This window comes from Zootoca vivipara, chromosome 10, assembly GCF_965207765.1.
Source record: "Zootoca vivipara chromosome 10, rZooViv2.hap1.1, whole genome shotgun sequence".
NCBI lineage: Eukaryota > Metazoa > Chordata > Lepidosauria > Squamata > Lacertidae > Zootoca > Zootoca vivipara.
In genome coordinates, this window is record NC_142593.1 from 6,760,535 (window position 1) to 6,786,848 (window position 26,314).

At 44.0% G+C, this 26,314-nt stretch overlaps 1 protein-coding gene across 1 annotated transcript in view; it reads left to right on the forward strand.

Annotated features, from left to right (window-relative positions):
- Positions 1–26,314, forward strand: part of NTRK2 (neurotrophic receptor tyrosine kinase 2) — a 186,807-nt gene that overhangs the window by 105,825 nt on the left and 54,668 nt on the right. The window contains exon 15 of the mRNA XM_088652691.1: positions 20,151–20,339. Coding sequence (XP_088508817.1) covers positions 20,151–20,339 — 189 coding nt within the window. The remainder of the gene's footprint in view (positions 1–20,150; positions 20,340–26,314) is intronic.

The window sequence follows — 26,314 nt, forward strand, 5'->3', positions numbered from 1 at the left end:
GTGAGTTTGGAGGATGTAAACTTGAAGTCTCCCACAATACCACCAATTTAGATTCCTATTATAGAAGTGAAATAATGTTCTCCTGAAAGCCCTGCTCTCCTGTGTACACCAGGAAATAAGCCAGAGTCTGGCTTGTCATTATGTCCAAAGCCTACTAGTTTGTTTCTCTCCAAAGAAACAAGTGGGAATGTAATTTTTTATTCTTCCTGCACAAGCCCAGGTTTGGACATCACAAGAGGGGGGGGGGAGCACAGTGAGAAATTTCCAGCTGTGTCTACCAACTGCACATTCACACTAAACCATTGTTGATTTTTAGCTATGGTTTAATGTGTGCAATATTTTGCTAGCCCATTCATACACTACTGTGCCTTTCAGAGGAAGAATAGCAGGATTTATTCCCCTAGCTGGTACAAGCTGATGCTGACATATTCAGCATTTAATTGCTTTGAGTTTAGATCAAATCTAAACACTCATAATTCCTGACATATGCATAATCAGGCTGTTTACAATTTAATTAAATCATATCAAAGCTTTAATGTAGCTGCTATTAGAGGGTACCATTTATTTTGGACCATAGGATTGTATCCAGTGCTGCAGCCCGGCTGTTGCAAGGGACTTCTGTGTGCACAACAGAACTTCCCTTTTCTCTCCTGTCCTCCCCCCATGGACCCTCTAGAGCAGTGTTTCTCAACCAGTGTGCCTCCAGATGTTTTGGGACTACAACTCCCATCATTCCTGACCACTGGTCTTGCTAGCTAGGGATGATGGGAGTTGTAGTCCCAAAACATCTGGAGGCACACTGGTTGAGAAACACTGCTCTAGAGGATTGGAAGACCCTCTGGAGCAGAGCAGGGGTTTTTTTGGGGTGGGGGCAGAAGTCCTATTGTAGCAGTGGAACCTCACTGGAACAGTACTAGATACAGGTTGCAGTTCCATTTGAGTAAGAGGGAAATTCTCATCATTTGCTGTAATCCATCAACAATGTGAAACTTTAGATACTCTGCCTGCAATTCATCTTAAAATGAATTAAATAAATATATATATATTTCTTGTAAATAATTGACAATCACTGATTTTATTTCAAAGCACGATCTTGACAATATGGACAGACTGTACTTGCTGAAATTTCTAAACTTCTTTTTAACAGGCCAATAAAGTTTTATAATTCATTACCATTGTGTCTTGCATTTTTTGTAAATGTATGTAGCATCCACCTTCATCAGTGAAAGTCTAACCAGAAATGGAATCCATTGATGTATCATGCTTATGTTTTGATTTATTTTGTTTCTCTGAAATTTGTAGATATTTTTGTATGTTTATAATCTAGTGCAGGCATGTCAAACCTGCGGCCCTCCAGATGTTTTGGCCTACAACTCCCATGATCCCTAGCTAGCAGGACCAGTAGTTGGGGAAGATGGGAATTGTAGTCCAAAACATCTGGAGGGCCGCAGGTTTGACATGCCTGATCTAGTGCATTTCTTAAAAAAATGGCTGGTAATGTTTTTCTCATAAATTTATTTAAAATTTAGAGTATGGGGTGTGCTCAGACAAGTAAAAATCACCCCACTTCCAAATTTAAAGTAAAGGAAATGTAATATGTTGCCGAGGCAAATATATGTGGTTAATCCAGCATCCCACAATTATTCAGCATTTTGATGATAATTGGGAATACCTTAGACTACTAAACTGAGTCTCCAAAGCATTTTCTGATTTGCATTATGGTAGAATGGGGGGTGGGATGCTCTTTAGGTTTAGAACTGGGAGGGGACGAAGGGAATTTGCAGATAGAGATGGAATAAGAAAAAGGATGAAGTCGCTACATGAACAGGAAGAATGACTGAGGAGTAAACTGTCATAGTTACTTGCATTCCTGGATCAAGCATCTTAGCAATGTCTCTGTCACTTGTGTTTTAAACACCGCAATGTCAAAACATCTTACAGGTAAGAAAACATAACGGCTGGAACTATGCCAGTTTCTTAAAACAACTTTGATAGAACAGGAACAAATATGATTTCCCAGTTAGGTAATACTGTAGATCAGCGAGCACCAGTCTTTGGGGGCCTGTGGGCAGAAGCTGGAACCCCACATAAGTGCTGCAACCACTCATACACCACCATGCAGCAGTTAATTCTCCCCCAAAAGTCACCCCTAGCATTGCAGTTAGGCTTGAAAAAAAGCTGCCTATTGCAACAATAGAAGGCTGCTTTCAAGCCTAATTTCACCAGGGGGAGGGGAAGACCCTGCAGGTGCCAGGGAAATCATCTGTTGGCATATGGGTGCCCACTAGTGATTCGTGTCACAGAACTGGCTTCATAGGTAAGTTTGTTTGTTTGTTTGTTTGTTTGTTTGTTTGTTTGTTTGTTAAGCTATTCAGTTTCACTTGTTGAGGCTTATTGCCTTTTAGGATCCTTCTCTTAATCAGGATATGTGTGGAACATGTCCCAGTTCTGACAAAAGAGGTCATTTCAACTGGGGAAATGACAGACACCAGAGATGTGTACAGGACTCATCAATCTGATGGTGTTTCCACTTTAATGGTGCCTGGGATAGTGGAAGGCATTGTTTTTCTTCTGCTTGCTCCAGCCCAGGGGTGGCTAATCTGTGTGCCTCCAGGTGTGTCTCCAATCTAAGTGGAGGATCCTAGCAGGGAGCAAAGGGTTAACCCCTCCCCCCCACGCACACACTACATTACAGGTCCTACACTGGCAGTTTGTGCAAAACAACAACACCTGCACAGCTGCATAGCCATAGCACAATGTTGTTTGGCCCTGGCATGTTTAAGGAATTGATCAACCCCAATTTTGCCTGAATGCCCTTGCCAAGACAATGGCAGAATTGGACTGAACTTCCCACTGTATCTGGCAAGTCACCTTATTTCAATGTGCCTCAGGGACAGGGTATTTCTTTAGATGAGGCCCGTACGTTTCATGGACGTAGGCAGTATTTTTGATAGGGGGAGGCAGAACCTCAGATTTGTATTGATTTTGATTGATTGGGGGGGGGGAAGCTTTCCCCCCCAGCCGTGCCCATGGTACGCTTTGTCAGTTTACAGCCCCAACTCCTTGCTTTCATCCTCACTATGTCATGTGAAGGTCACTAGGGGAACAACACTGAGATGACTGGGTCAGTTTTTCAGATTTTTGCACATTAAAAAATATATTCTCACAGAACTAGAATAGCATAGCAGGGGAATGGAATGGAAAAACTCTGAAACATTTTTGGTTGATGTGAATGCAAGTGGATTATTATGGGCAGTTATATCTGCTTTTTTCTGAAGGGAAGAGAAAACAATCCTATGAGTGTTAAAGCAATTATGCCTCAACGTTGCCCTTTCTTGCTATTTGTACAGTCATGTCATGTTTTTCCCAGGGTTTTGAATATTCTAGTTCTGCTAACTTGGCAGATGCAGATTTTTACAATCTAAGCTGTTTGTGTTTGCAAAATGTGCAGTCACCTTTTTTCCCCCCCATTCTGGGAGGACAGAAGTCTCCTCAGCATCTTAACAATCAGCCTAATTTGGCCATAGGGGACAACTATTTTTTCTTGAAACAGACATGATAGCTGATGGTGTTGCATGGTATATTTAATATGCAGATCACTCTTCCATGTTCTTGTGTGGAATGTGCTGTTATTGGAAACACATTGCTAGAATGTCTCACCATCCAAAAGCAATTAGGCCAATTTAAGAACCACAAGCTTCCATGTCAGGGTTTCTTCACCATGGTTAGGCCCATGTCGATGCTCCTATGTTTCTTTAGTTCATTTGTGATAATTCCATAGTGGCAGAATATTCCTGGACTCACCCTGCAACCTTAGGTATAGCAGCAATGTATTTGATCAATACTTTGAGCAAAATGTTTGGTTTCTACAATTTTCCAGATTGGCTCTTTCTTGCCCTTCTGGGCAAAGGACTCCTCCTAGTAAGAGCACTTTTATTACTCTAATCCAGGCATAGGCAAACTCGGCCCTCCAGATGTTTTGGGACTACAATTCCCATCATCCCTGACCACTGGTCCCGTTAGCTAGGGATGATGGGAGTTGTAGTCCCAAAACATCTGGAGGGCCAAGTTTGGGGGTGCCTGCTCAAATCCAGATTCAACGATCCCTTGTGCTAGAGCAGGCACCCCCAAACTGTGGCCCTCCAGCTGTTTTGGCCTACAACTCCCATGAGGACCAGTGGTCACAGATGATGGGAATTGTAGTCCAAAACATCTGGAGGGCCGAAGTTTGGGGATGCCTGTGCTAGAGTGACTGGCTCTGGTGCACATGAGTTCATTTTTCCATAATGTATTCCCCATTTTATTTCAATACACAAAGAGATGGGAATCTGGAACTATAGCCTTCATGTAAGTGAATGGGGATAGGAGCTTTTATTCCATTGCACATATAGAGCTTTGGATTATGACAACTTCCCTGTCCTGACAGACATTCTGGATCACCCACTTCCATTCCTTTTATTTTATTTTTATACATATTATTTTTCAGTGTTCAATTTAACAATAAACATCATCAACTATATTTACATACATACTTGTTTTGACTTCCCTCCTCTCCTTCCTTGATTTCTTGTAAAAACATTTTCAAAACTCCATCTCCCCCTGAACTCCTTTTATTTGTTACTCTCTATATTTCTTCCAAAGTCACCTTCTAACTGCTTGGTTTTAAATTAATCCTGCTAGCTAGTGTGTTTAATTGTTTACAATAATTTTTTTAGATAATCCATGTATCTCCCCATTCTGTGTGTGTGTTTTTAAATAATTAAGGATGGTTTTATTATTATACAAGCAGCATACAAAACTGGTAAGCGGTCAGAGGAATTGAGAAACAGTTGTTGTTGTTTAGTCGTTTAGTCGTGTTCGACTCTTCGTGACCCCACGGACCATAGCACGCCAGGCACTCCTGTCTTGCACTGCCTCCCGCAGTTTGGTCAAACTCATGTTTGTAGCTTCGAGAACACTGTCCAACCATCTTGTCCTCTGTCGTCCCCTTCTCCTAGTGCCCTCAATCTTTCCCAACATCAGGGTCTTTTCCAAGGATTCTTCTCTTCTCATGAGGTGGCCAAAGTATTGGAGCCTCAGCTTCACGATCTGTCCTTCCAGGGAGCACTGAGGGCTGATTTCCTTAAGAATGGATAGGTTTGATCTTCTTGCAGTCCATGGGACTCTCAAGAGTCTCCTCCAGCACCATAATTCAAAAGCATCAATTCTTCGGCGATCAGCCTTCTTTATGGTCCAGCTCTCACTTCCATACATCACTACTGGGAAAACCATAGCTTTAACTGAGAAACAGTAACCACTACTATTACCAAACAGTAGACTGAATAGAATTGCTTGCTCATATAATTGCCATATATAGGTAAAGGTAAAGGGACCCCTGACCATTAGGTCCAGTCGTGACCGACTCTGGGGTTGCGCGCTCATCTCGCATTATTGGCCGAGGGAGCCGGCGTATAGCTTCCAGGTCATGTGGCCAGCATGACAAAGCTGCTTCTGGCAAACCAGAGCAGCACATGGAAACGCCGTTTACCTTCCCGCTGTAGCGGTTCCTATTTATCTACTTGCATTTTGACGTGCTTTCGAACTGCTAGGTTGGCAGGAGCTGGGACCAAGCAACGGGAGCTCACCCCGTCACAGGGATTCGAACCGCCGACCTTCTGATCAGCAAGCCCTAGGCTCAGTGGTTTAACCACAGCGCCACCTGGGTCCCATATATACAATTAGGTTGCCATATATACAATATATACAATTGGGTTGCCATATATACAATTAGGTAAAGGCTTTGTTAAACATTCTTTCATTTCTTTTAAATGCCCAAATCTTTCTAACTTCTGCTTACTGAAGTTAGTTCCGCTTTATATCTTTAAATTCCAGAAGAAATGTTCACAAGTGTCAAGAGTTCGATGGGAACAAGAGAGCTGGGTCACGTACATCCCAGGGTTAGCTGCGGAGTTTAGGAGCTTTGGGGCACCATATGTGGGCCATCTGCCTTCATCTTTCTCATTACTATTGATCTAGTTGCTTGTGAGGAAGCAAGCAGTGGCTGCCCTTTTCTGCTGTCATTTCTCACCCTCCTCTGGGCCAATGAGGAGGCAGCAGTGAGGAAAAAATAGAGCCAGGATTTTATTGACAGTGCACTTACTGCCAGGGTATGGACCTTGGTAGGGGCTTCCCCATGTGCCAGTCACTTCAAGGTATGTTTCTCTTGAAGATTTTTGTCTTTGCAGCTGTTTAATTAGCCAGTCACTTTAATTATTGGTTCTAATAGCGTTCACTGCCATGAGATTTTATGATATGCTGGATACACCCCCACCCACCCACCCCTATAGGAGCAAATTGTGCGGAAGGCATTGCCCTGGGTTGCAAAAGTAATGGACTGATGACTAAGCAGTGGTTTCTGTTTCTTCTCTAGCCTAAACATGATATTCACGTAATATTTCAAAGAAAATGTAGTTATCCGTGATCAGCCATGTGCAAAATACTTTTTCCATTGCCTTGTTTTCACAATACATATCATATATTTAAAGCCCCAGAAGAAAATGCAGATGTTTAACCTTCTGTTGCTCTAACCCAGGCATAGGCAACCTTGGCTCTCCAGATGTTTTGGAACTACAACTCCCACGATCCCCGACCACTGGCCCTGTTAGCTAGGGATCATGGGAGTTGTAGTTCCAAAACATCTGGAGAGCCAAGGTTGCCTATGCCTGCTCTAACCTAACACAAATATGAATGCAACATGTAAAAACCCACAGCCATTCTTTTGTGGATTCCTAGAGCATTTCTCAAATGTACCTGCTCAACAAGCCCTCTTATGTCTTTTATTCAAGCGAAATACTCTGCTGCTTGTGTGCATTACTGAAGGCATTTGTTTCTTGTGTTAATGCAACCTGAGTCTACCCTTTGCTTGAAAAAAAAGTGATTAACAATATTCTAATAATAATTCTGTTACTACTACAACGACTTTCTGTAGAAAAGTCACTTAGAGATTATTATTTTTTAATGTCGAAGTGGATTCCAGCTTTTCATTATTTATAAGTGGAGAGAGAAAGCTACACTTTCACCATGATAATAGAAAGTGTTGCTTGGTAAGTGTTCTTTTTTATATGGCTAATAGTTGAAAAAGTTTTTCCTGTCCTAACCCCTGAAGAAGTTGCATGCTCCAGTTTTTGTTTTTGTTTTAAGTACTACAGAATGGAAAATTAAAAGACTTTCTGAATTTGGGACATTTTACAGACTTTGGCTTCCAATACCAAACGTCTGAACAGCACAATCCTATAGCTACATACCCCCATTGAGTTCAGTGGAGCTTACCTACGCAGATGAGTATGGGGCTGAAACTTCAGCTAATTTTATTTCACTCCTAAGCCAAAGGGACCTTTCGGTTTCAGGAACTTCATCTATTTTAGTTGTTTGCATCCTATCCCCTCTCCAGAATTCAGTGCAGCTTCCATGAATCTCCTCCCCCCCCCACCTTCTAGGAAGTAGTTTATCTTGACAGATATTACACAATAAGGTTACTGGAACTTTGTGCTGGGTAGACATGCATAGAATTGTGCTCTAACAAATGCTGCAGGTCTCCTCAATTCCTCACCTGCTGAGCTGAAAGGATGGGGAGAGTGCTGTTTCATTCAGTGCTGTTTTGGGGCTTCCCACAGACATCAGGTCAGCCACTGTGAGAACAGGAGGATGGACTAAATGGGCCTTCTCCTTTTATGTTCTTCTTGAAGGGAGTGGGGAGAGGTGGGGAGAAGTAGAAAGGTAAATCCTGTGAAATGTCAGGCGTTAGATCCCCAGTTGTGCTGTCTTCAAAATTTTCACTTGGAGCGGTAAGCCGTCTTGTAAGTTGTCTACTATAAATCTTTACTTTGGTTTAAGTTTTGATTTGTCTTTTGGGTTTGTGAGGAGGCAAATGCCGTGGGCACATTGACCATTTGTTCCTTAGAACTGTTAGAAAGAACTCAGTCCTGCAGTCCTCACAAATCCGTAACAGCTGCTAAGCCCTAGTGGTTGTGCCAAACAGTTTGGCAAAGCCAGGCTCTAGCAGAATGTTAGGGCTTGAGCAATGTATTTTAGACATAGATGAATTGAGCTAATAGCTCATATTTCTCTGGTACTGTGGGCCAAGTCATGCAAGTCCTTAATACCTGCTTTGGCAAAACTCCCACTGATAGTTTTGTCTCAGCATGAACCAAGGAGTTTTCAAAATTTAATCTTGCATCAATTTCTCAAGAGTTAAAAATGAGGAATGGATTTTCATAGGTTTTCAATTAAACATTATGTAGACATGAAACTGTCACTCTTTGTAATATAAGAGACCAAAGAGCCATCATATCCCTCTTTGCACGGCATTGGGCTAAGGAAGATGTCTTACTTTAACTCATTCTTAACAGCAGAACATTAATCTGCAGTTGTATAAATAAACTATCGTCTCTCCAGGAGAGAAATGGCTGAAAACGTCATTTGCTAAAAATCATGCACTGATTATTTCAAGACTTCATGCTTTCCTGGTCTGGAGAGCACTCACGCATAGTGGAGGGGAGGTTGCTCGGCAGAGCTTGGCCTGTGCCCTATATCTGCAGAGAGATCTCTGAAGAGGAACCTCTACACATGAGTAGCTACTGCCCACCAGGGTCCTCTATGTGAGTAACACGTAAAGAGGGCTTCTCTGATCCTCATTCACACGGGACTTGTTATGTGTAATGAGGCTACTAGTTAATAATCAAATCCCATGCACATTTATTTTAGAGGAAGTCCAACTGAACTAAGGGGGAGTTGCTTCTGAGTAAACATGCACAGGATCAGTCTGTTAGGAAAGTTTGGATGGTTCACTGTTAGAGATCCACTTAGCTGAATGAGTAGAAGAACCCTCAGTGCTGCAGGGTCACATTACCACAGCCAAACTTTTCACATTGGTGACACACTTTTTCGACATGCATCATTTCGTGACACAGTAGTTTGGTTTTGCTAGCAAACTGGAGGTTAAACTAACCCCTTTCCAGGAGTGTGGCGGGCAGTCGCACGACACACCTGCACACTGCAGCCAACACACTAATGTGTTGTGACACAGTTTGGAAAGCTCTGAACTCAAGGTATTGAAGGGGGTGGGGCATAAGACCATAAAGTCCCCACTCTAAAATTACCTAATTGCACCACTGTGCCCAGTCAATCCATCATTTTATTGGTATGCAACTTTTCCAAAGTTAAAGCAATGCTCAAGGCCACTTGCAACATACAAAAAATGCATAACTACAAACATAACAAGAGTAGTCATAAACAATAAACAAAGCGTGCACAACCAAATTGAACAATTTCCACATAAATCATAATTTCCAAAATAAAAATACAAAAAAATCAACAACAATAACCCCCACCCACCTAACAACCCCCCCCCCAAAGAATCTGTTCAGCAGCCTCAGCTTCTGTAGCTAGAATCAGTCAGGATCCCAACTTCCCAGCCCAAGTGGGAAAGGCCTGCAAGGCAGGGAGCAGGTCTTCTTTATCATTCACTGATTTATACTCCACTCTCAAAAGAAGATGTACAGTATGTGTTTTAAGGAGGATAATGATGCAGGCAGGCACATTTCACATTTGAAATGCCACTCCTCTAATTTGGGCTTGTGTATTTCCACCTGATTACAGGGGGGAAAAAACACTTGTATGAACTGAAGGGCAATCAAGAACGTCAGATTCTATCAGCAACCAGCGTTTCTGCTACCTTCCGTTTAGGACTGTAATAAGGTTCAATTCTTGGCATCTCCCTATAGGTATGGGAATGCCTTTCCCCTGTCTCAAATCCTAGAGAGCCCCAGCCAGTCAGTGTAGACCAGGCATCCCCAAACTTCGGCCCTCCAGATGTTTTGGACTACAATTCCCATCTTCCCCGACCACTGGTCCTTTTAGCTAGGGATCATGGGAGTTGTAGGCCAAAGCATCTGGAGGGCCACAGTTTGGGGATGCCTGGTGTAGACAATCTTTGTCCATGGAGTTTTCTTGGCAGGGATACTGGAGTGGCTTGCCAGTTCCTTCTCCAGGTGGATCACGTTTAGTCAAAACTCTCCACTATGACCTGTCCATCTTGGGTGGCCCTGCATGGCATAGCTCATAGCTTCTCTGAGTTATTCAAGCCCCTTCGCCATGACAAGGCATTGATCCATGAAGACAATACTGAGCTGGTGGTCTAAGAGAGCTTCCAGTGGTCTGAAGTGAGCTTAGAGTCACCACAGTCTGAGCTCACAACAAACAAGCCCCTACCATTGGCTGCCATTATAAAATGGTTTCTGGATCAAACTTGCAGCTGTGAGCACTTTTGATGGCAGAGCTATAATAAAATACAAATAGCTGAAAGGAGTATATATTAATTTCAATCCGGAAATTGCTTGTCTCATCATTCTCTAGGGAAATGGCATGTTTGACATAAACATTTATTATGCAGGATCTGTTTCTGAAAGGTATGTTTAAAGTTCTATTTAAATTAGCAAGAGTGACCCTTTGGCGCTGCTGTTGATTATTTAGGATGAACCAGAATGCAACTGTTTCATGGCCCTTGCTATGACTTATTGCCAACGTTGTCCAAACATTCAAAATGTCACTTCAATGCATTTCCTCTTCATCAAAGTCGAACTACAAGGTAACTCATTGCCGTTCTCTTCAGGCCTTAGAGAAATATATTCCCCTGTCAACCCAAAAAGGTGTAACATGACAATGGCCTGGTAGGTGGAATGAAAGCTGCATAGAGAAGTGTTTCATTCCACCAGCATTCATGGATCCCATTCAGCCAAGGGTGAGTGAAATCCTGCAGGTTGGTTCTTGAACTTGAACTTTATTGCATAGGCAGCCAGCCCATTCCTGTCAAAGGTCAGGAGGAAATCCTCCATTCCCTGCATTGCAGATGTCCCTGAAATAGGCAGGCTGCCCAGAATGCTTGAATGGAGGGGAAGTGACATATTTCAAGAGAGATCAGCCCTCTGAAGAAGTCAAACAAGATTTGTTAAGTTAAATATAGGTACAAATAGATTGGGAATGTTTTATGCAAGTTGTTCCTGGGGGAAATGCGTTGTGAGCTCTGGCCTGACCCTACAATTTTCTCCCCCAGTAGATGAGGCCATAGGGTTGGGCGCACAGCACATCAGTGTTCTTGCCTGAGCATGCTGCAAACGGTGTAGTGGTTAAGAGCGGCAGACTCATAATCTGGGGAACCGGGTTCGCGTCTCTGCTCCTCCACATGCAGCTGCTGGGTGACCTTGGGCTAGTCACACTTCTCTGAAGTCTCTCAGCCTAACAGAGTGTTTGTTGTGGGAGAGGAAGGGAAAGGAGAATGTTAGCTGCCTTGAGACTCCTTCAGATAGTGATAAAGCGGGATATCAAATCCAAACTCCTCCTCCTCCTCCTCCTCCTCCTCCTCCTCCTCCTTCTCCTCCTCCTCCTCCTCCTCCTCCTCCTCCTCCTTCCTGTGTAACATCCAGGAGCTGGAGATTCTTCCCATAAGCTGAGGAGGTAATGTGCTTACAGTGGCAGTCAAAACTCAGGGGCGCTGCCAAAGCCAAGGACACCAATGCCAGCAACACCATGACACGCAGTAGGAAAAGAACTGGAGGCCAATGCTAAGGAATGATGGTGTGAATAAAGCCCAATACATGAGGCCTGCCCTACCATTAGGCAGAGTGAGGCAGCCACTTCAGGTGACAAATGTTTTGGCGCAGAGAACAGCAGCAAGATTTTGGGGAGAGGGGGTTAAAGCTGTGTGCCTGTCCCATCACAAGTTTTGAAGTAAGATTCCATTGCCAGTCCAGTCAGCTTTTGTAAAAAGAACAGGGTATTAGAAATGAAGAGTAAATTGGCACACATTCTCTCTGTTTCTAACAATTCCCAGCCGGATACCTGTGGGAAGCCCACAAACTGGCCTGGACTCATCAGGTAGTCCTTTGGGGCCTAGTGGCAACAACCAGTGCTAAAATCTGCCATGGTCCTGCTGCACCAGATCAGGAAAGCTGCCATTTTAAATACCTGATGGTGCCTGAGAGCACCCATTGTAGTTTTACTTCATGGTGTTCTGGAAAATTTAAAATGGTGTCTTATCGGGCGGGGGGGGGGTGGAGTTGTCAATGTAGGACAGGACCCACCAGACAGCACTTGCTGACGGGCCTCCTCGTGTTGTTTGCAAGCAAGGCACGAAGGCCTTCCCCCATTCTTGTTTCCACAGATGCTGTGGACAAGCATGAATGAAAAATTCCAAAGTTCATTGGGTTCCCCCTTTTTCCTTTTTGAAAGCAAAGGAACTGTACCTCAGCATTGTCAGTGACACCCACAGAAGTATCACACTACTCAAAAAAGGACAACCAGCAGACCTGCTTTGGAAGGCAGTGTCATCCAAAAATATCACCCTGCAACACCATGAAGAAAAAAACTAACTGGAAAAACCATATGTGCAATGGAAACAGAAAGCAAACATGAGAATCTACCTTTAATATCCAGCATTCTAGAGAAAATCTGGCTACAATATGTAGCCTAAGGATAACCTTTCAAGCACAGGTCTCACCATGTGACTGTTGGGAAGTCCTCCAGCTGTGGCTGTGTGCAAGTGTTTCTACTGTACCCTTTTAATGGCTTAAACCAGACATGGCCAAACTTGGGCCTCCAAGCTGTTTTGGGACTACAGCTCCCATCATCCCTGGCTAACAGGACCAGTGGTCAGGGATGATGGGAACTGTAGTCCCAAAACAGCTGGAGGGCCAAGTTGGGCCATGCCTGGGTTAAACATATAGGCATACAGGAGAGAGAGAGAGAGAGAGCGCCCAAGGCTCTTGTAGCCTCTGGAAGAGTTGTAGCAAGTCAGAGAATCCAACCTCCTAAGGCAGGCATCCCCAAACTTCAGCCCTCCTGATGTTTTGGACTACAATTCCCATCATCCCTGACCACTGGTCCTGTTAGCTAGGGATCATGGGAGTTGTAGGCCAAAGCATCTGGAGGGCCATAGTTTGGGGATGCCTGTCCTAAGGGGAGAATGAGAAGGATCCTGTTGCAAGGGTGTTGAGATAAAAGTGAAAATGGGAAGCACACAGGATCAGGAATTTATGGGATAGGGTAGAAAGAACTAGAGAAGAGGATAAGTACTTAGGATGTGTTGCGTGCCATTTCCAGAATCAGAAGTAGGACAGGTGTAGCCAATAGGATTTCCTCTGGATGGCAGACTACAACTTCCATCATCCCCGACCAATGGCCCCATTGGCTGGGACCGATGGGAATTACATAAGAGCCCTGCTGGATCAGACCAAAGGCCCTGTTCTCAAAGTAGCCACCCAGGTGCCAATGGGAAGCATGTGAACAGGACCTGAGTGCCTGGGCACTCTCGCCTCCTGGGATTCCCACCAACTGGCACACAGAGGCCTGATGTCACCAGCACTGGAATCTACAAAACCTGAAAGGCACCATGTTGGCTAACTCTGAAGCAGACCCAGCTTCTATAAGACCTGCTTACTCCAAACTATAAGCAACTATAAGCAAAGCTATAAATATAAAACAACCACTGCCCAACGTATTACTCATTTTGGCAAAGAACGAAGTCTTTTATTGCTTTAATATTTCAGAGACACTGATGTAGCCTTCACAGTCTAGCTTATTAAGTTGCCCCAGCATTTGTTGGGTAAGAGTTGGGAGCGCTAAGAGCAATGGAATTCAGTCCTGCTGGATCTCCGATATCAGATTTATTGATAGCAACTGGGAAGCATGGGCTTTTAGATGTTTTGAGTGTGCAAGTAAAGTACTCTGCTATTATTGCATGACACTACAGAGGGTTTCCTGGAGTGACGGTTCTCTGTGAAAATGTAAGCTAGTGGACATTTTGTGAGGGAGTGAGGCTCTTTTGGGGGGGGGGCGCAGAGGATGATGTGATGGCATCCCAGAAGGGCCAGTCACAATTTTTAGGGAGGGGGAACCTACATAAGAAACATGGATAACTACCATATTTTAATAAATAATAATAATAATAATAATAATAATAATAATAATAATAATATATTATTTATACCCTGCACATCTGGCTGGGTTCCCCCAGCCACTCTGGGCGGCTTCCAACAAAATATTAAAATACAGAAATCCATCAAACATTAAAAGCTTCCCTAAACAGGGCTGCCTTGAGATACCTTCTAAAGGTCTGGTAGTTGTTGTTCTCTTTGACCTCTGGTGGGAGGGCATTCCACAGGGTGGGCACCACTACCGAGAAGACCCTCTGCCTGGTTCCCTGTAACTTAGCTTCTCGTAGCGAGGGAACCGCCAGAAGGCCCTCGGTGCTGGACCTCAGTGTCCGGGCAGAACGATGGGTGAGGAGACACTCTTTCAGGTATACTGGACCGAGGCCGTTTAGGGCTTTAAAGGTCAGCACCAACACTTTGAATTGTGCTCGGAAACGTACTGGGAGCCAATGTAGGTCTTGCAGGACCGGTGTTATGTGGTCTCGGCAGCCACTCCCAGTCACCAGTCTAGCTGCCGCATTTTGGATTAGTTGTAGTTTCCAGGTAACCTTCAAAGGTGGGCCCATGTAGAGCGCATTGCAGTAGTCCAAGCGAGAGATAACTAGAGCATGCAGCACTCTGGCGAGACAGTCTATAAGACGCCCCCATGTATAAGACACCCCCTATTTTGGGGGACTAAGATTTAAGAAAATGGAGGGGGAGATGTCCCCTAATTTTTGACATTATTTTTAGGGGGGGGGGACCTAGTCTTATACATGGAAAAATACAGTACAGAAAGCTAGGGCAGGAAATATTTCTCCTGTATTCTCTCTCTCCTAGGCAGATTGCTGTTTCTTATCTGTTTTCAGCTTCCAACTTTAAATAATAATAATAATCTTAACATGAATTCAGTTGGGAACATCAAGCAGAATTCCATATGTGGTTACTATTAGCTATTAGTGACCTGCGTTTCTAGCCTTTTTTTTTTTTTTAAAAAATGTACTTTCCCAACTTTTGGTTGTAAGCCAAAGCTGGATTTGTGAAAACAACATCAATAATAGGTGTTATCAAAAGGTTCCTTCTGCTTCTGACAAGTAATTAGCTGACCCCATTTGAACCAGATGCAGCAGAATTTCAGCATTTGGGTGGAAAATTACCCTTTGCCTCAAAAGTTCACACACTGTGCATATGGGAGAGTTGATGGAACAGTGAAAGCTACTTCCAATTCAAAGTGAGTGTTTTTAAATTCCCTTCTGAAAATTGTTTTGCATTCTTGAAACCCCATGCATACATTTGGTTGTTCAATTAAGTGTTGGCTCTATAGCATAGCCTTTGACTGTGGTGTAAATTTGGCAGTGCATTAAGGAAATGGGATGTAGCTTTTCATCTAATAGCTAGTCTGTCAGATAAGCAAGCATTAAAACAGTTTGTACGCCAGTTTACTCACATTTATCAAGGGAGCTGACAAACAAGGTATTTAAAGAGGTGTAAATTTAGCTGTCTCCTGACACACAGAGATTTGCCATCTGTTAATTACATAACAAATAGGGGACAAAAGGGGGGGAAAGTAGGCATTGCAAAATCAGAACACTTGCACTAAGCTCATTCATTGCCACAGTTTTGTCTGGAGTATTTTATTATCTTTTAGGCTATTAAAACATGATGGCAGTTTTTGTTTCATTGTTTTCCGTTGGGGCTGTTTGTGTGGCATTAATGTAGCTCAGGTGAAGGTTTTCAGAACACCATCTAATATTGGTTTGTGGGATCAGTTTCACTTGGTGTGGCCTGAGGATATGGGCAGGATACTGGCAGGGGTCTGGATTATCACAGGTTACATTCAACTAAGTTAGGTCCATCCATGTCATTGGTTGAACTCTTGGTCTAAGTCAGACATCCCCAGACTTTGGCCCTCCAGATGTTTTGGACTACAATTCCCATCATCCCTGACCACTGGTCCTCTTAGCTAGGAATCATGGGAGTTGTAGGCCAAAACATCTGGAGGGCCGCAGTTTGGGGATGCCTGGTCTAAGTGAATCATGTCCATTAATTCTATTGGTTCTACACTGAATATAACTAACACTGGATACTGCCTCATGTGCTGTGTGCTCTGTTGACCCTTGCCTATCATGGCTAATAAATATTAGCCAGGAAGGTTTGACCATATGAAGTGGTTGAGACCGGGGGAGGGATGATACTTCTTTTCCCCAAAAAGGTGCAGCAGCAATCCCTTTCTCAAGAGTCCCTCCCTGGACTCTGAAATTCTAGTTATAGGTAGGTAGCCGTGTTGGTCTGACGTAGTCGAAACAAAATAAAAAAATTCCTTCCAGCAGCACCTTAGAGACCAACTAAGTTTGTCATTGGTATGAGCTTTCGTGTGCATGCACACTTCTTCAGATACACTGAAACAGAAGCATCTGGTGACTTCTGTTTCAGTGTATCTGAAGAAGTGTGCATGCACACGAAAGCTCATACCAATGACAAACTTAGTTGGTCTCTAAGGTGCTGCTGGAAGGAATTTTTTTTATTTTGTTCTGAAATTCTAGATAGCTATCATCCACTTACAAATGTCCCAGGGCAAGAGGATTGAGAGATGGCAGCTGATCAGTTTCAGGCATGTTTGGATGAAGCTACCTATTTCACTCTGGCGTCATAGATGGCACTGAAATGACCTTGGTCACCCTGATTGATAACCTTTATCAGGTAAGCGACAAGGGGGAGTGCAACCCTGTCAGTTCTTGATCTCTCTGTGCTTTTGATATCATTTCATTAATAAAATGTATACACGGTTTGATTGTAAAAAACAAACCTCAAAGCAGTTTAAAAAGATTAAACAGTAAAATCAAGGAAAACTCACAACCCTGTGGGTGTAGGGTGGTATATAAATTTAATAATTAATAATTTAATAACAACAACAATAATAACAACCCTACTTTAAAACACATCAAGATTACCCCAACTTTCTTTTTTCTGATTTTAATTGAGATTATTATAGTCAATTACCGTAAAGTAAATAAGAAGAAAAAGGAAAGAGTAGAAAACAAGTTAAAAACAGATAAAGATTACCTCAACTTTCTTAGCATTTGGGTAGACTTGTCTAAACCAGAATGTTATTAAAGGTAAAGGTAAAGGGACCCCTGACCATTAGGTCCAGTCGTGACCGACTCTGGGGTTGCACGCTCATCTCGCATTATTGGCCGAGGGAGCCGGCGTATAGCTTCCAGGTCATGTGGCCAGCATGACAAACCAGAGCAGCACATGGCAAACCAGAGCAGCACATGGAAACGCCGTTTACCTTCCCGATATAGCGGTTCCTATTTATCTACTTGCATTTTGATGTGCTTTCGAACTGCTAGGTTGGCAGGAGCTGGGACCAAGCAACGGGAGCTCACCCCGACACAGGGATTCGAACCGCCGACCTTCTGATCAGCAAGCCCTAGGCTCAGTGGTTTAGCCCACAGCGCCACCTGGGTCCCTAGAATGTTATTAGCAAGTACTTAAAAGAGTACAGTGAATTGATCCAAGTTGTTAAGGGCTTTATATGCTAACAGTAACTTGGCCCAGCAGCAAATCAGCAATGGTTCAGATCTCTGAGCACAGGGCCTCACCTGTCAGCGATCGTCCTCCAGCATTCTGCATTAATTGTGATCAAGTGTGAGGAAAGCCCCACAGAGTGCACTGCAGTAATACAGTCTAGAAGCAAGCAACACATGAACTGCTATGGTAAGGCTTTCCTGGTCCAGGAATGACCCTCCCTGTCAAATGAGCTGCAGTTGGTAAGAGACACTTTTAGCCACTGAAGTCCCCTGAGCCTCCAAGTACCATTACACCCTCCTCTTGTACCTGCAGAACTGATCCTGGACAGTAGCACTGGGAGTCTTCTACTCAGTTCCTTGGCATTTGTGCAGGACACATGCTTTTAAACATCTATATGAAGTTGGTCAGAGCTATCATCCAGGGATTTAGAGTGTCATCAATATGCAGATGGCACCCAGCTCTGTCTCTCCTTTCATCTGATTCGGAAGAGGCTGTTCAGGCACTGGATCTGGGCCTGGAATCAGTAATAACTGGAATTGGATGAGGGTCAAGAAGCTGGGAATGAATCCTGGTGAGATGGAGGCACTGTTGATGGGTGGTTTCCAGGTCCTGGAGTTAGGTAGATGGCCTGTTCTCAGTGGTGCAGCACTCCCTTGAGAGCAAGGGTTAATAGCTTGGAGGTTCTTCTGGAGCTGTTGTTATTGTATCCCCTGACCCTTTAAGAGCTAATCCCATCCTGGAAGAGCCAGGTGGGGCCAGGGAGTTGCTCTGCAGAGGAGCCCCTCAGCTTTTAACATGATGGAAAGTAACAAGTAAAAGGATCTCAACATATTGTGTAAGTTACCCATAGAAACGAGCAATTGCAAAGAAAACAAAATGCTACTCCAGTTGTCTTTGCTGAAGCAGAAAGGAGATATATTTTGCCTTAAGTAGAATCAAACTTCAGTTCCAAGTCATCTGCTGAAGTGTTCTGGCAAAAGAATGAGACAATCATGAAATTTACAAGTTTGTTTGTAACAGAGTAGCATAGAGGAAGTCAGAAGTTGAGGAACACCATCAAGTAGAGGCTGGAGACTTCTTTCGTGCTATTCGATGGGTTTTCTGGTTCACAACAGCAGGTGATATGCTAACACTTTTTTGCATTTCTAATTAAGTGCTAAAGGTTGCATTTCAGCTGGAGGAAGAACTTTTGTTGAAGCCCGAAGTATTTTCTAAGTTGGGGTCCAAAGTAAGAGGAGGAGCTCAATGGTGTTTACTCCCACAACCATACCTACCAAGTTCCAGTGGGAGAAATAAGGGACCGGACCGGAAGTCGCGCTGCAGCCATTTTGGAACTGGGCGGAGCTGCATCAAAAGTCGCTTCTGAGCATGCTCCGCCCAGTTCCAAAATGGCCACCGCGCCAGAATAAACCGGGGGAAAACAAAAAATCTGTTTTTTCAGCTGAAAACAGCTAGAGAAATGGGGGTTTCCTGGGGAATACGGGAGACTTGGCAGCTATGCCCACAACACTAGGATTGCAGCCCTGCTGACATTGATAAATGAGGCACGTTGTTTATGTAAGAACGGGTCCCTGCATTTTAGGACTGTCCTTGAGGGTGTGACTATGGGAGCTGCCATGCTGTGCTCCAGCTTCAAGATTTCCCTGGTGTAGTGGCAAGCAGCCATAGTAATAGTGGTGCAAGTCATTGCTTTTCTGGCAAAGTGAAGTAAAGGGGGTAGGGACCATTGTGTCATATATAACTGAATTCAAGATGGTCAGTGGATTAAATTAACTTTCTGATTTCTGAATAGCCTCTAGAGTACTTCACATTGGACGGTGATTTTACAACATGGGCAAAAAAGGGGGGGGGACTAGTAAAGGGATGTGTGGTCATGGCCGGGGAAGGAGGGATGACTAGTGAGAGGGTGACCTCAGTGGTTGTATTTGTCCTCCGGGCCTGAGGCTCCCCATCCCCAGAGTACACAGTGCTGAGCGAGATAGCCAGACTCAGCTCAAACCAGCGCTGTCACCACCCTCACCATGCAAGCCATTCTGGGAAGGGTGCATTTAGGCTGCTCTTCATCCATCCATTCAATTGCATCCAGATTCCATGACTTACAAAGTCACCAGTATCTTACAAGGAGATCCACTTAGGACATGAGTCGTCATCTATACATTTGCTGTGTTTTATTGTTTATTTGTTGCATTTATATGCTGCTCATATACAGCTAAGTTTAATGTGCTGTATGAGCGGGCACTACAAAATGCCGTCCAAATGGAAAAGAACGAAAGTTTTAATTGGCGCAAAACAGCAGGAGAAACCGTCTTCGGAACCTTCTAAAAGTCAGCATCGCCTATACTAAGTAATTGTCACGGTTTGCTGTGGGTCAGCTTCCAAAGTGGTAGCAGGATGAGAGCCAAAGTGATGTGCAAAAGGTCAACTTCCAGAAGCGGCAGCAGTTGAGGTCGGAGGCAAGCAGCGTGGTCAATGCTAGGCAAACAGGCCCCACAGCTCAACCTTCGGTAGGTCTGCTGCCTTGGAGGTGCAGAAGTTAAGGCACTTGGCCTCTGGGAGTCTGCGCAAAACCTTACAGTATGCTTGGTTCTAAGCAACATAGTGAGGGCCAGAGCAATGACAGAGGGAGGGGAAAACTATGTCAAGTTACAGGGGCATCTTTGTTTCTAACTTTAGGTCCTTCTTCAGTTATCAGCAATGACGACGATTCAGCGAGTCCTCTTCATCACATCTCTAATGGAAGTAACACTCCATCTTCTTCCGAGGGCGGACCAGATGCAGTAATTATTGGAATGACAAAGATTCCCGTAATTGAAAACCCGCAGTATTTTGGGATCACAAATAGTCAACTCAAGCCCGATACATGTAAGTACAGGTGTTTGTTTATATGTATTTCAGTCACTGGTTTTTCCTCTCCTGAATTTTGTATGAGAGCCAAACAGCAAATTAACAATACTGTACAATCCTAAACTTTTTCATTTTGATTATGGGCCATAATCTAATTTCGTTTAGATTGTGTGTTCAGTTGGGCTTTCTCTCATGGTGCAAGTTTTTGAGCTTTTGAGATGGGAGAAATGGGGACAGGTGGATTTCTCCAAGCATTTGAATCCGTCAGACTCTGAAGATCTAAATCTGGTACAATTTTAAATACATGTCAAGGAGGCTTAAGTGATGGCTAAACCTGCCAAATGCCAAAGGTCAAGTTGTGATGCAAATGTTTTGTTTCATTTTCAGGTAAGTTTAGAGATGTTTGGATATAATTAATGGTTTCTCTTGTATGTTTTTATTATTTTATTTAATACATGTATATACCACCTTTATCTTCCAAGGAACTTAAGGTACTATACCTGCTTCTCCTCCTTCCCAGTTCATCCTCACAAGAACCCTATGAGGTAGGTTAGGCTAAGAGATGGTGACCTAGTGAGCTTCATGGCTGAGTGGGGATTTGAACCCTGGTCTCCCAGTCCACAGTCCAACACTCTAACCATCGTGCCACAGTAGCCAAAGCAAATACACTAATACTCTTTCTGTTGATTTTTGGATCAAGATATAAAAAGCAGAATGAGGCCGTAGATTGTATCACAGTAGATTACTATTATGAGAATCATTTTAATTTCCCCTTATTATTAGTTGCTCCCCCCTATTATCAGTGCTCCCAACAGTGGCAACAAACTCAGGATGCCAGCCTATTCTCTTCAAAAAAATTATATAACTTTAAAATTAAAATAGCTAGCAGGCTGAGTTGGTAGAGAAGAGCTCAAAGTTGACCTCTTGGCTGCCGTGGTAACCTTAGCCTGCCAAGAGCAGGCTTGTTCTGTACCGTGGGACCTTGGTTCTCAAACGGCTTAGTTGACAAAAAAAATTGGATCCCAGACACTGAAAACACAGAAGTACTTTTCCGAACTTTTTCGGAAGCCGAACATCCAACGTGGCTTTTGCTCCTGCAGCCAATTGGAAACCGCGCCTTGGTTTTTGAATGTTTCAGAAGCTGAATGGACTTCCAGAACGGATTATGTTCGAGAACCAAGGTACCACTGTACATCCCAACCCTCTAGCTTCAAAAGTTTGAATGAATGATTGTTGAACCAGCAGAGAATTTGAGATTTTGTCCCAATGCTTGAAACCTTAAACATTACATACAGCAAGAAATGATTCAGAATGGCTCTCTGCTCCTTTTCAAGTCTGCAGAGTGCTCCTATCCCCATTCGTTCTATACGCGGAGTGTTTTAACTTGTCTCTCTTTTAAATATCCTTGTAAATCTCCATTTTCAGTCTGCACACATTGCTGGGCTCTGTCCCTTTTGGTTATCCTTCAGATTAAACCGTCTCCCTGAGATTTTTCTATGGACTGGTGAACAAGATCAAGAATGCCTACCTGGTTTCCCCGTATTACCTGCTTGTAGCTGAATAAGAGTAGCAATTGAAGTCACAGACTCACAATGAGGCTCTGAATATGGAAAGGCAATTTTTGATATGAGGTCATTGTGTGCAAAAACTTTGCAGTGTAAGGAGCAGAATTTCACCTTGGAATGACCTATAATTTCAGCTTGTAGCTGAATAAGAGTAGCAATTGAAGTCACAGACTCACAATGAGGCTCTGAATATGGAAAGGCAATTTTTGATATGAGGTCATTGTGTGCAAAAACTTTGCAGTGTAAGGAGCAGAATTTCACCTTGGAATGACCTATAATTTCCAATTATAACTGTTAGAATGGCATTGCAGTGAAATAATCTGCAGGTGTTAGGATGGGTGGCAGTGTTTTAATTTTTTTAAGATTATAGTCTCACTCTTAAAGATCCCATAAGATTGAAAGCCATTCATACAGTTATATGGAGGGCCCTGTGTTTGTTTTACAAATTCTGGCGAGAGATGCAATATCCCCTTATCGTCCTTTTGCCCTTTCGTTGATACTGTTACTGCTGACTGATGCCTTGGCTGCTAATATTTCAAAATTGAAATGGGGTGGGGGTGGGGAGTGTTGGAAATGTTTCACAAATAGCCTCACCAGGGAATGGCCATTAATATTTCACAAAAATAGCGATGAAATTTACCTGAAGGTAATTTAATTGAACCCACCACACTGAAGTAAGGTCTTTTAATATGGTAAATATAAATGGCTCAAGCAACAGAACTGCATCATGTACTGTGGAAGAAGAACCTTTGACCAGGGAAAGGTTACCGGCAGCTAACATGAACTAAAGGAACTAAGGCTGCATACACACGATAACTATGAAGCACATCCAAAGCAAATTTCTTCCCTCAAAGAACTCTGGGCACTGTAGTTTACTCCTCACAGAGTAAACCTTAACAAACTACAGTGCCCAGAATTCTTAGGGGGAAAGAATGTACTTCATTTTCCTGTCACCTAAACCAAAGCAAGCCAAAAATTGGTGTGTGTGGGGGATTAAAAGGGCAAATGATATCATTAAGTGAGAGGAATTGCAAAGGGATTCTGGTCCTCAAAGACTACACCATGGGTAGGCATACTAAGGCCCGAGGGCCGGATGCGGCCCAATCGCCTTCTAAATCCGGCCCACGGATGGTCCGGGAATCAGTGTGTTTTTACATGAGTAGAATGTGTCCTTTTATTTAAAACTAGCAGTACCCGGCCACGCGTTGCTGTGGCTGAGTTTAAGATTGTATGTGAGTTTCGTTGGCAGGTAAGACACAGACAGCAGGGTTGTATTGAAGGTAGAGAAGGCCCCCCTGGCCCCCCATTTTATAATCCCCCCCAAATGACTCCGGTCATCTTCATCAGAGTAGGAATCGCCGGGCAGGCGTTTCCATGTACCCGACACCCCGACCTCTCCCTCCCCCCCTCGCATACCGCATGTTCCCGGCGGGGTCCACCAGGGGAAGGGGCAGGATCCGGCCGCTGCCCTTGGAGCAGGAGTCACCGGGCAACCACTCCCATGGACCCGGCACCCTGACCTCTCCCTCTTCCCCCACCCTTGCATACCACATGTTACTGGCGGTACCACATACTCCTGGCGGGGTCTGCCAGGGGAAGGGGCAGGATCCAGCCGCTGCCCTTGGAGAAGGAGTCGCCGGGAAGTCATTCCCAGCAGCCTCTGTCTGCTGACGTCAGGATCCAGCCCCCGCCCTCAGAGGAGCTGCCGGGGAGTCGCTCCCAGCAGCCTCTGCTCAGTGATGCATTTAGTATAGCGTGTGTTACTTCGACGTCCAGCAGATGGTGCTCTGTTTGTGAAAAACAGGGTTTTACCTGCCACAGGTGTGACACCTGTGCAATCTAAGTAGATGCAAACACTCCCGTATTGGTATGGAATGTTGTGTCAAAATTTCAAACCAATTGGTCAAGAACTTTTGGAGATTTTTGGTCGCACACAAACGGACACTTACATTTTTATTTATATAGATGCATCTCTGGGTTATATGTGGGGCATAGGAATTCGTTCATTTCCCCCCAAAAAATATACTCCAGGCCCCCACAAGGTATGAGGGACAGTGGACTGGCCCCCTGCTGAAAAAGTTTGCAGACCCCTGGACTACACGGCCATTAGAAATTGTTGTGCTGGGTTAGTCTAAGGACTCTCTTGTTCAGCATCCAGTTTCCAGCCAGACTGGCCTCCCAACTACTCAAGTGATATATTGCCTGTACAAGTTTTGAGCCCAACACAATTAATTTAACCGATCCCGCTGCATAATTCCTTTGTCCAACATGCAGTGGATATCACAAAACACCTGCTATTTCTCTGCAAACTTCTTGTTGCTTTAGTTTGCTTCCAAATAGAGTGACCTCCCTCACTCTTTGAAGTCTGTTCTGACAATTTGTCTTTCTTGATCTGTGCTCAAAAGAAAGGTGAAATATAACTTCTTACTGTCATTACTGTTGGGACAAACCTAGCAGTATAGCTCAATACTTAATGCAGAAAGGAAGAAATTATTTGCAAGTGTTTGAACTATCTGCCAGAAATGTGAGGCTTAGTTTAGTACATTCACAAAAACACACACACGGAAAATAGTTTGTGGTCAAAAAGCCTTTTCAGAACCTAACTTCATCCCACCCTAAGCACAGCTGGCTATGAAATAGATTTTATTTCAAATCAGTTGGTTCCAACTTCTTCCTTTGGCTTCCTTCTACCGTTTTCAATCAAGAGCTGAGTTATTGTTAATTTTCATTGACTTCTTATCTATTCCTAAGAAAATGTCAAAGTATTGATGGTCACTGGTGCCAGCTCATCCAAGTGTTATTAGTTCCAGTGTCACAACAAGCCCTGCTCTTTGAGTAGAATCGAGTGCTAAATGTGCACCTCCACAAAGTAAGCAGTCAATATTATCAAATAAATGAAATCTCCGGTTCCCCCTTGATGAATGCACTGAGTCAAATACCCTGTGTCCCCAAAAATAAGACACACCAATAAAATAAGCTGTGGCAGGATTTCTACGCATTTCCTCAATATAAGCCATAGCCCGAAAATAAGACATGGACGTGGTGCCTCCTGGCAACAGCTCGCGCCGCGCCGCACGGAGCCCTTCATGCTGGAATAAGACACCCCCCGAAAATAAGCCATAGTGTGTCTTCTTGAGGAAAAATAAACATAAGACAGTGTCTTATTTTCGGGGGAACACGGTATATTAGTTACCCTCTGGCTGAAATCTAGGATTTCCATTGCCGTTATCGCTGTTGCTGCTACTACATTTATTTTTTACCATTTATTTTAATCTGGAAATTGTCCTATTCCGACAATTGTTTCCACATTTCATTTAATGCACAGAGAAGGAGCAGGATTGCACTGGCGGATCTCACCCCTGATGTCAGCATGAGCCTCTGAGCACACCCTATTCAGCCGAATTTATGAAATAGGACCTTGCATGCCTTCAGTTGTGTGTACATAGGGGTTTCCATGCAGCTAAGAGCCCTGTGTGGTCCCGGTTCTGGATCGCATGGAATTCCCACCAAATACTGCATACTTACTTGCTGCCTTGCAGGACATCTTCGGAAGAAGAAAAGGAGTAAACCCTACCAGGGGTGGAGCTACCTGCCCTGGCACCCGGAGCGGGTACGGGGTTAGCTGCCCGCATGGCGAACGGGGGGGGGGCACCACTAGCTGCCTGCACAGTGAGCGTCCCTAGCTACCTGCCACCCATGCAGCGAGCGTTGGGAGGGGTGCCGCTAGTTGCCCGTGGCAGCATCGTCCCTAGCGGCCCGCAGCGAGCATCCGGGGGCACCACCTGCGCAGCAAGCATGGGGGTGGGGGTGCAGTGATGTCACCCGCCCTCAGGGCTGACACCCGGTGTGCACCGTGCGATGAACCCCCTCGCCGACGTTGCCAATAGATTATGAGACGAAAGGGTACAGGGGTAAAGCAATCCCCACTCAATTCCTTACGCCTTAAAAGAAACCCCTCAATTCTGGGCTTCTCAGTAAAGAGAGTCTAACCCCAGCTTTTGTGGCCTGATCTCACAAACACTCAGGGCTATTTGAATGAACAACTCTTGCCGACAGAACAGGGATTCCCTCAACTCAGATCCCTCCTGTATCAGTCTGCCATATCACCCTGGCAAACTTGTAGCACTCTGGGTTTTCACCATACTGCCCTTCCTGTGTGACTCTTGGACACAAACTATCCCCTTTTCCTTAGGTAAGTTTTGCCCTTTTCTGAGTCTCCACCTCTGTGAGTTTTAATACGCTGCTGGAATAACCAAGACGATACTCTTTGGCCCCAAAAAGAAGATGAATTTTATTTACTTGAGAACATAGGTTTTTCTTTTCTTAATGATGCATAAGTTTACAAGCTTAGCTACAGTTATACATTAACTCTGTCAGACTTTAACTTCAAGTTATCCTAAGCCTAACCTAAACCACCACTATCCTAGC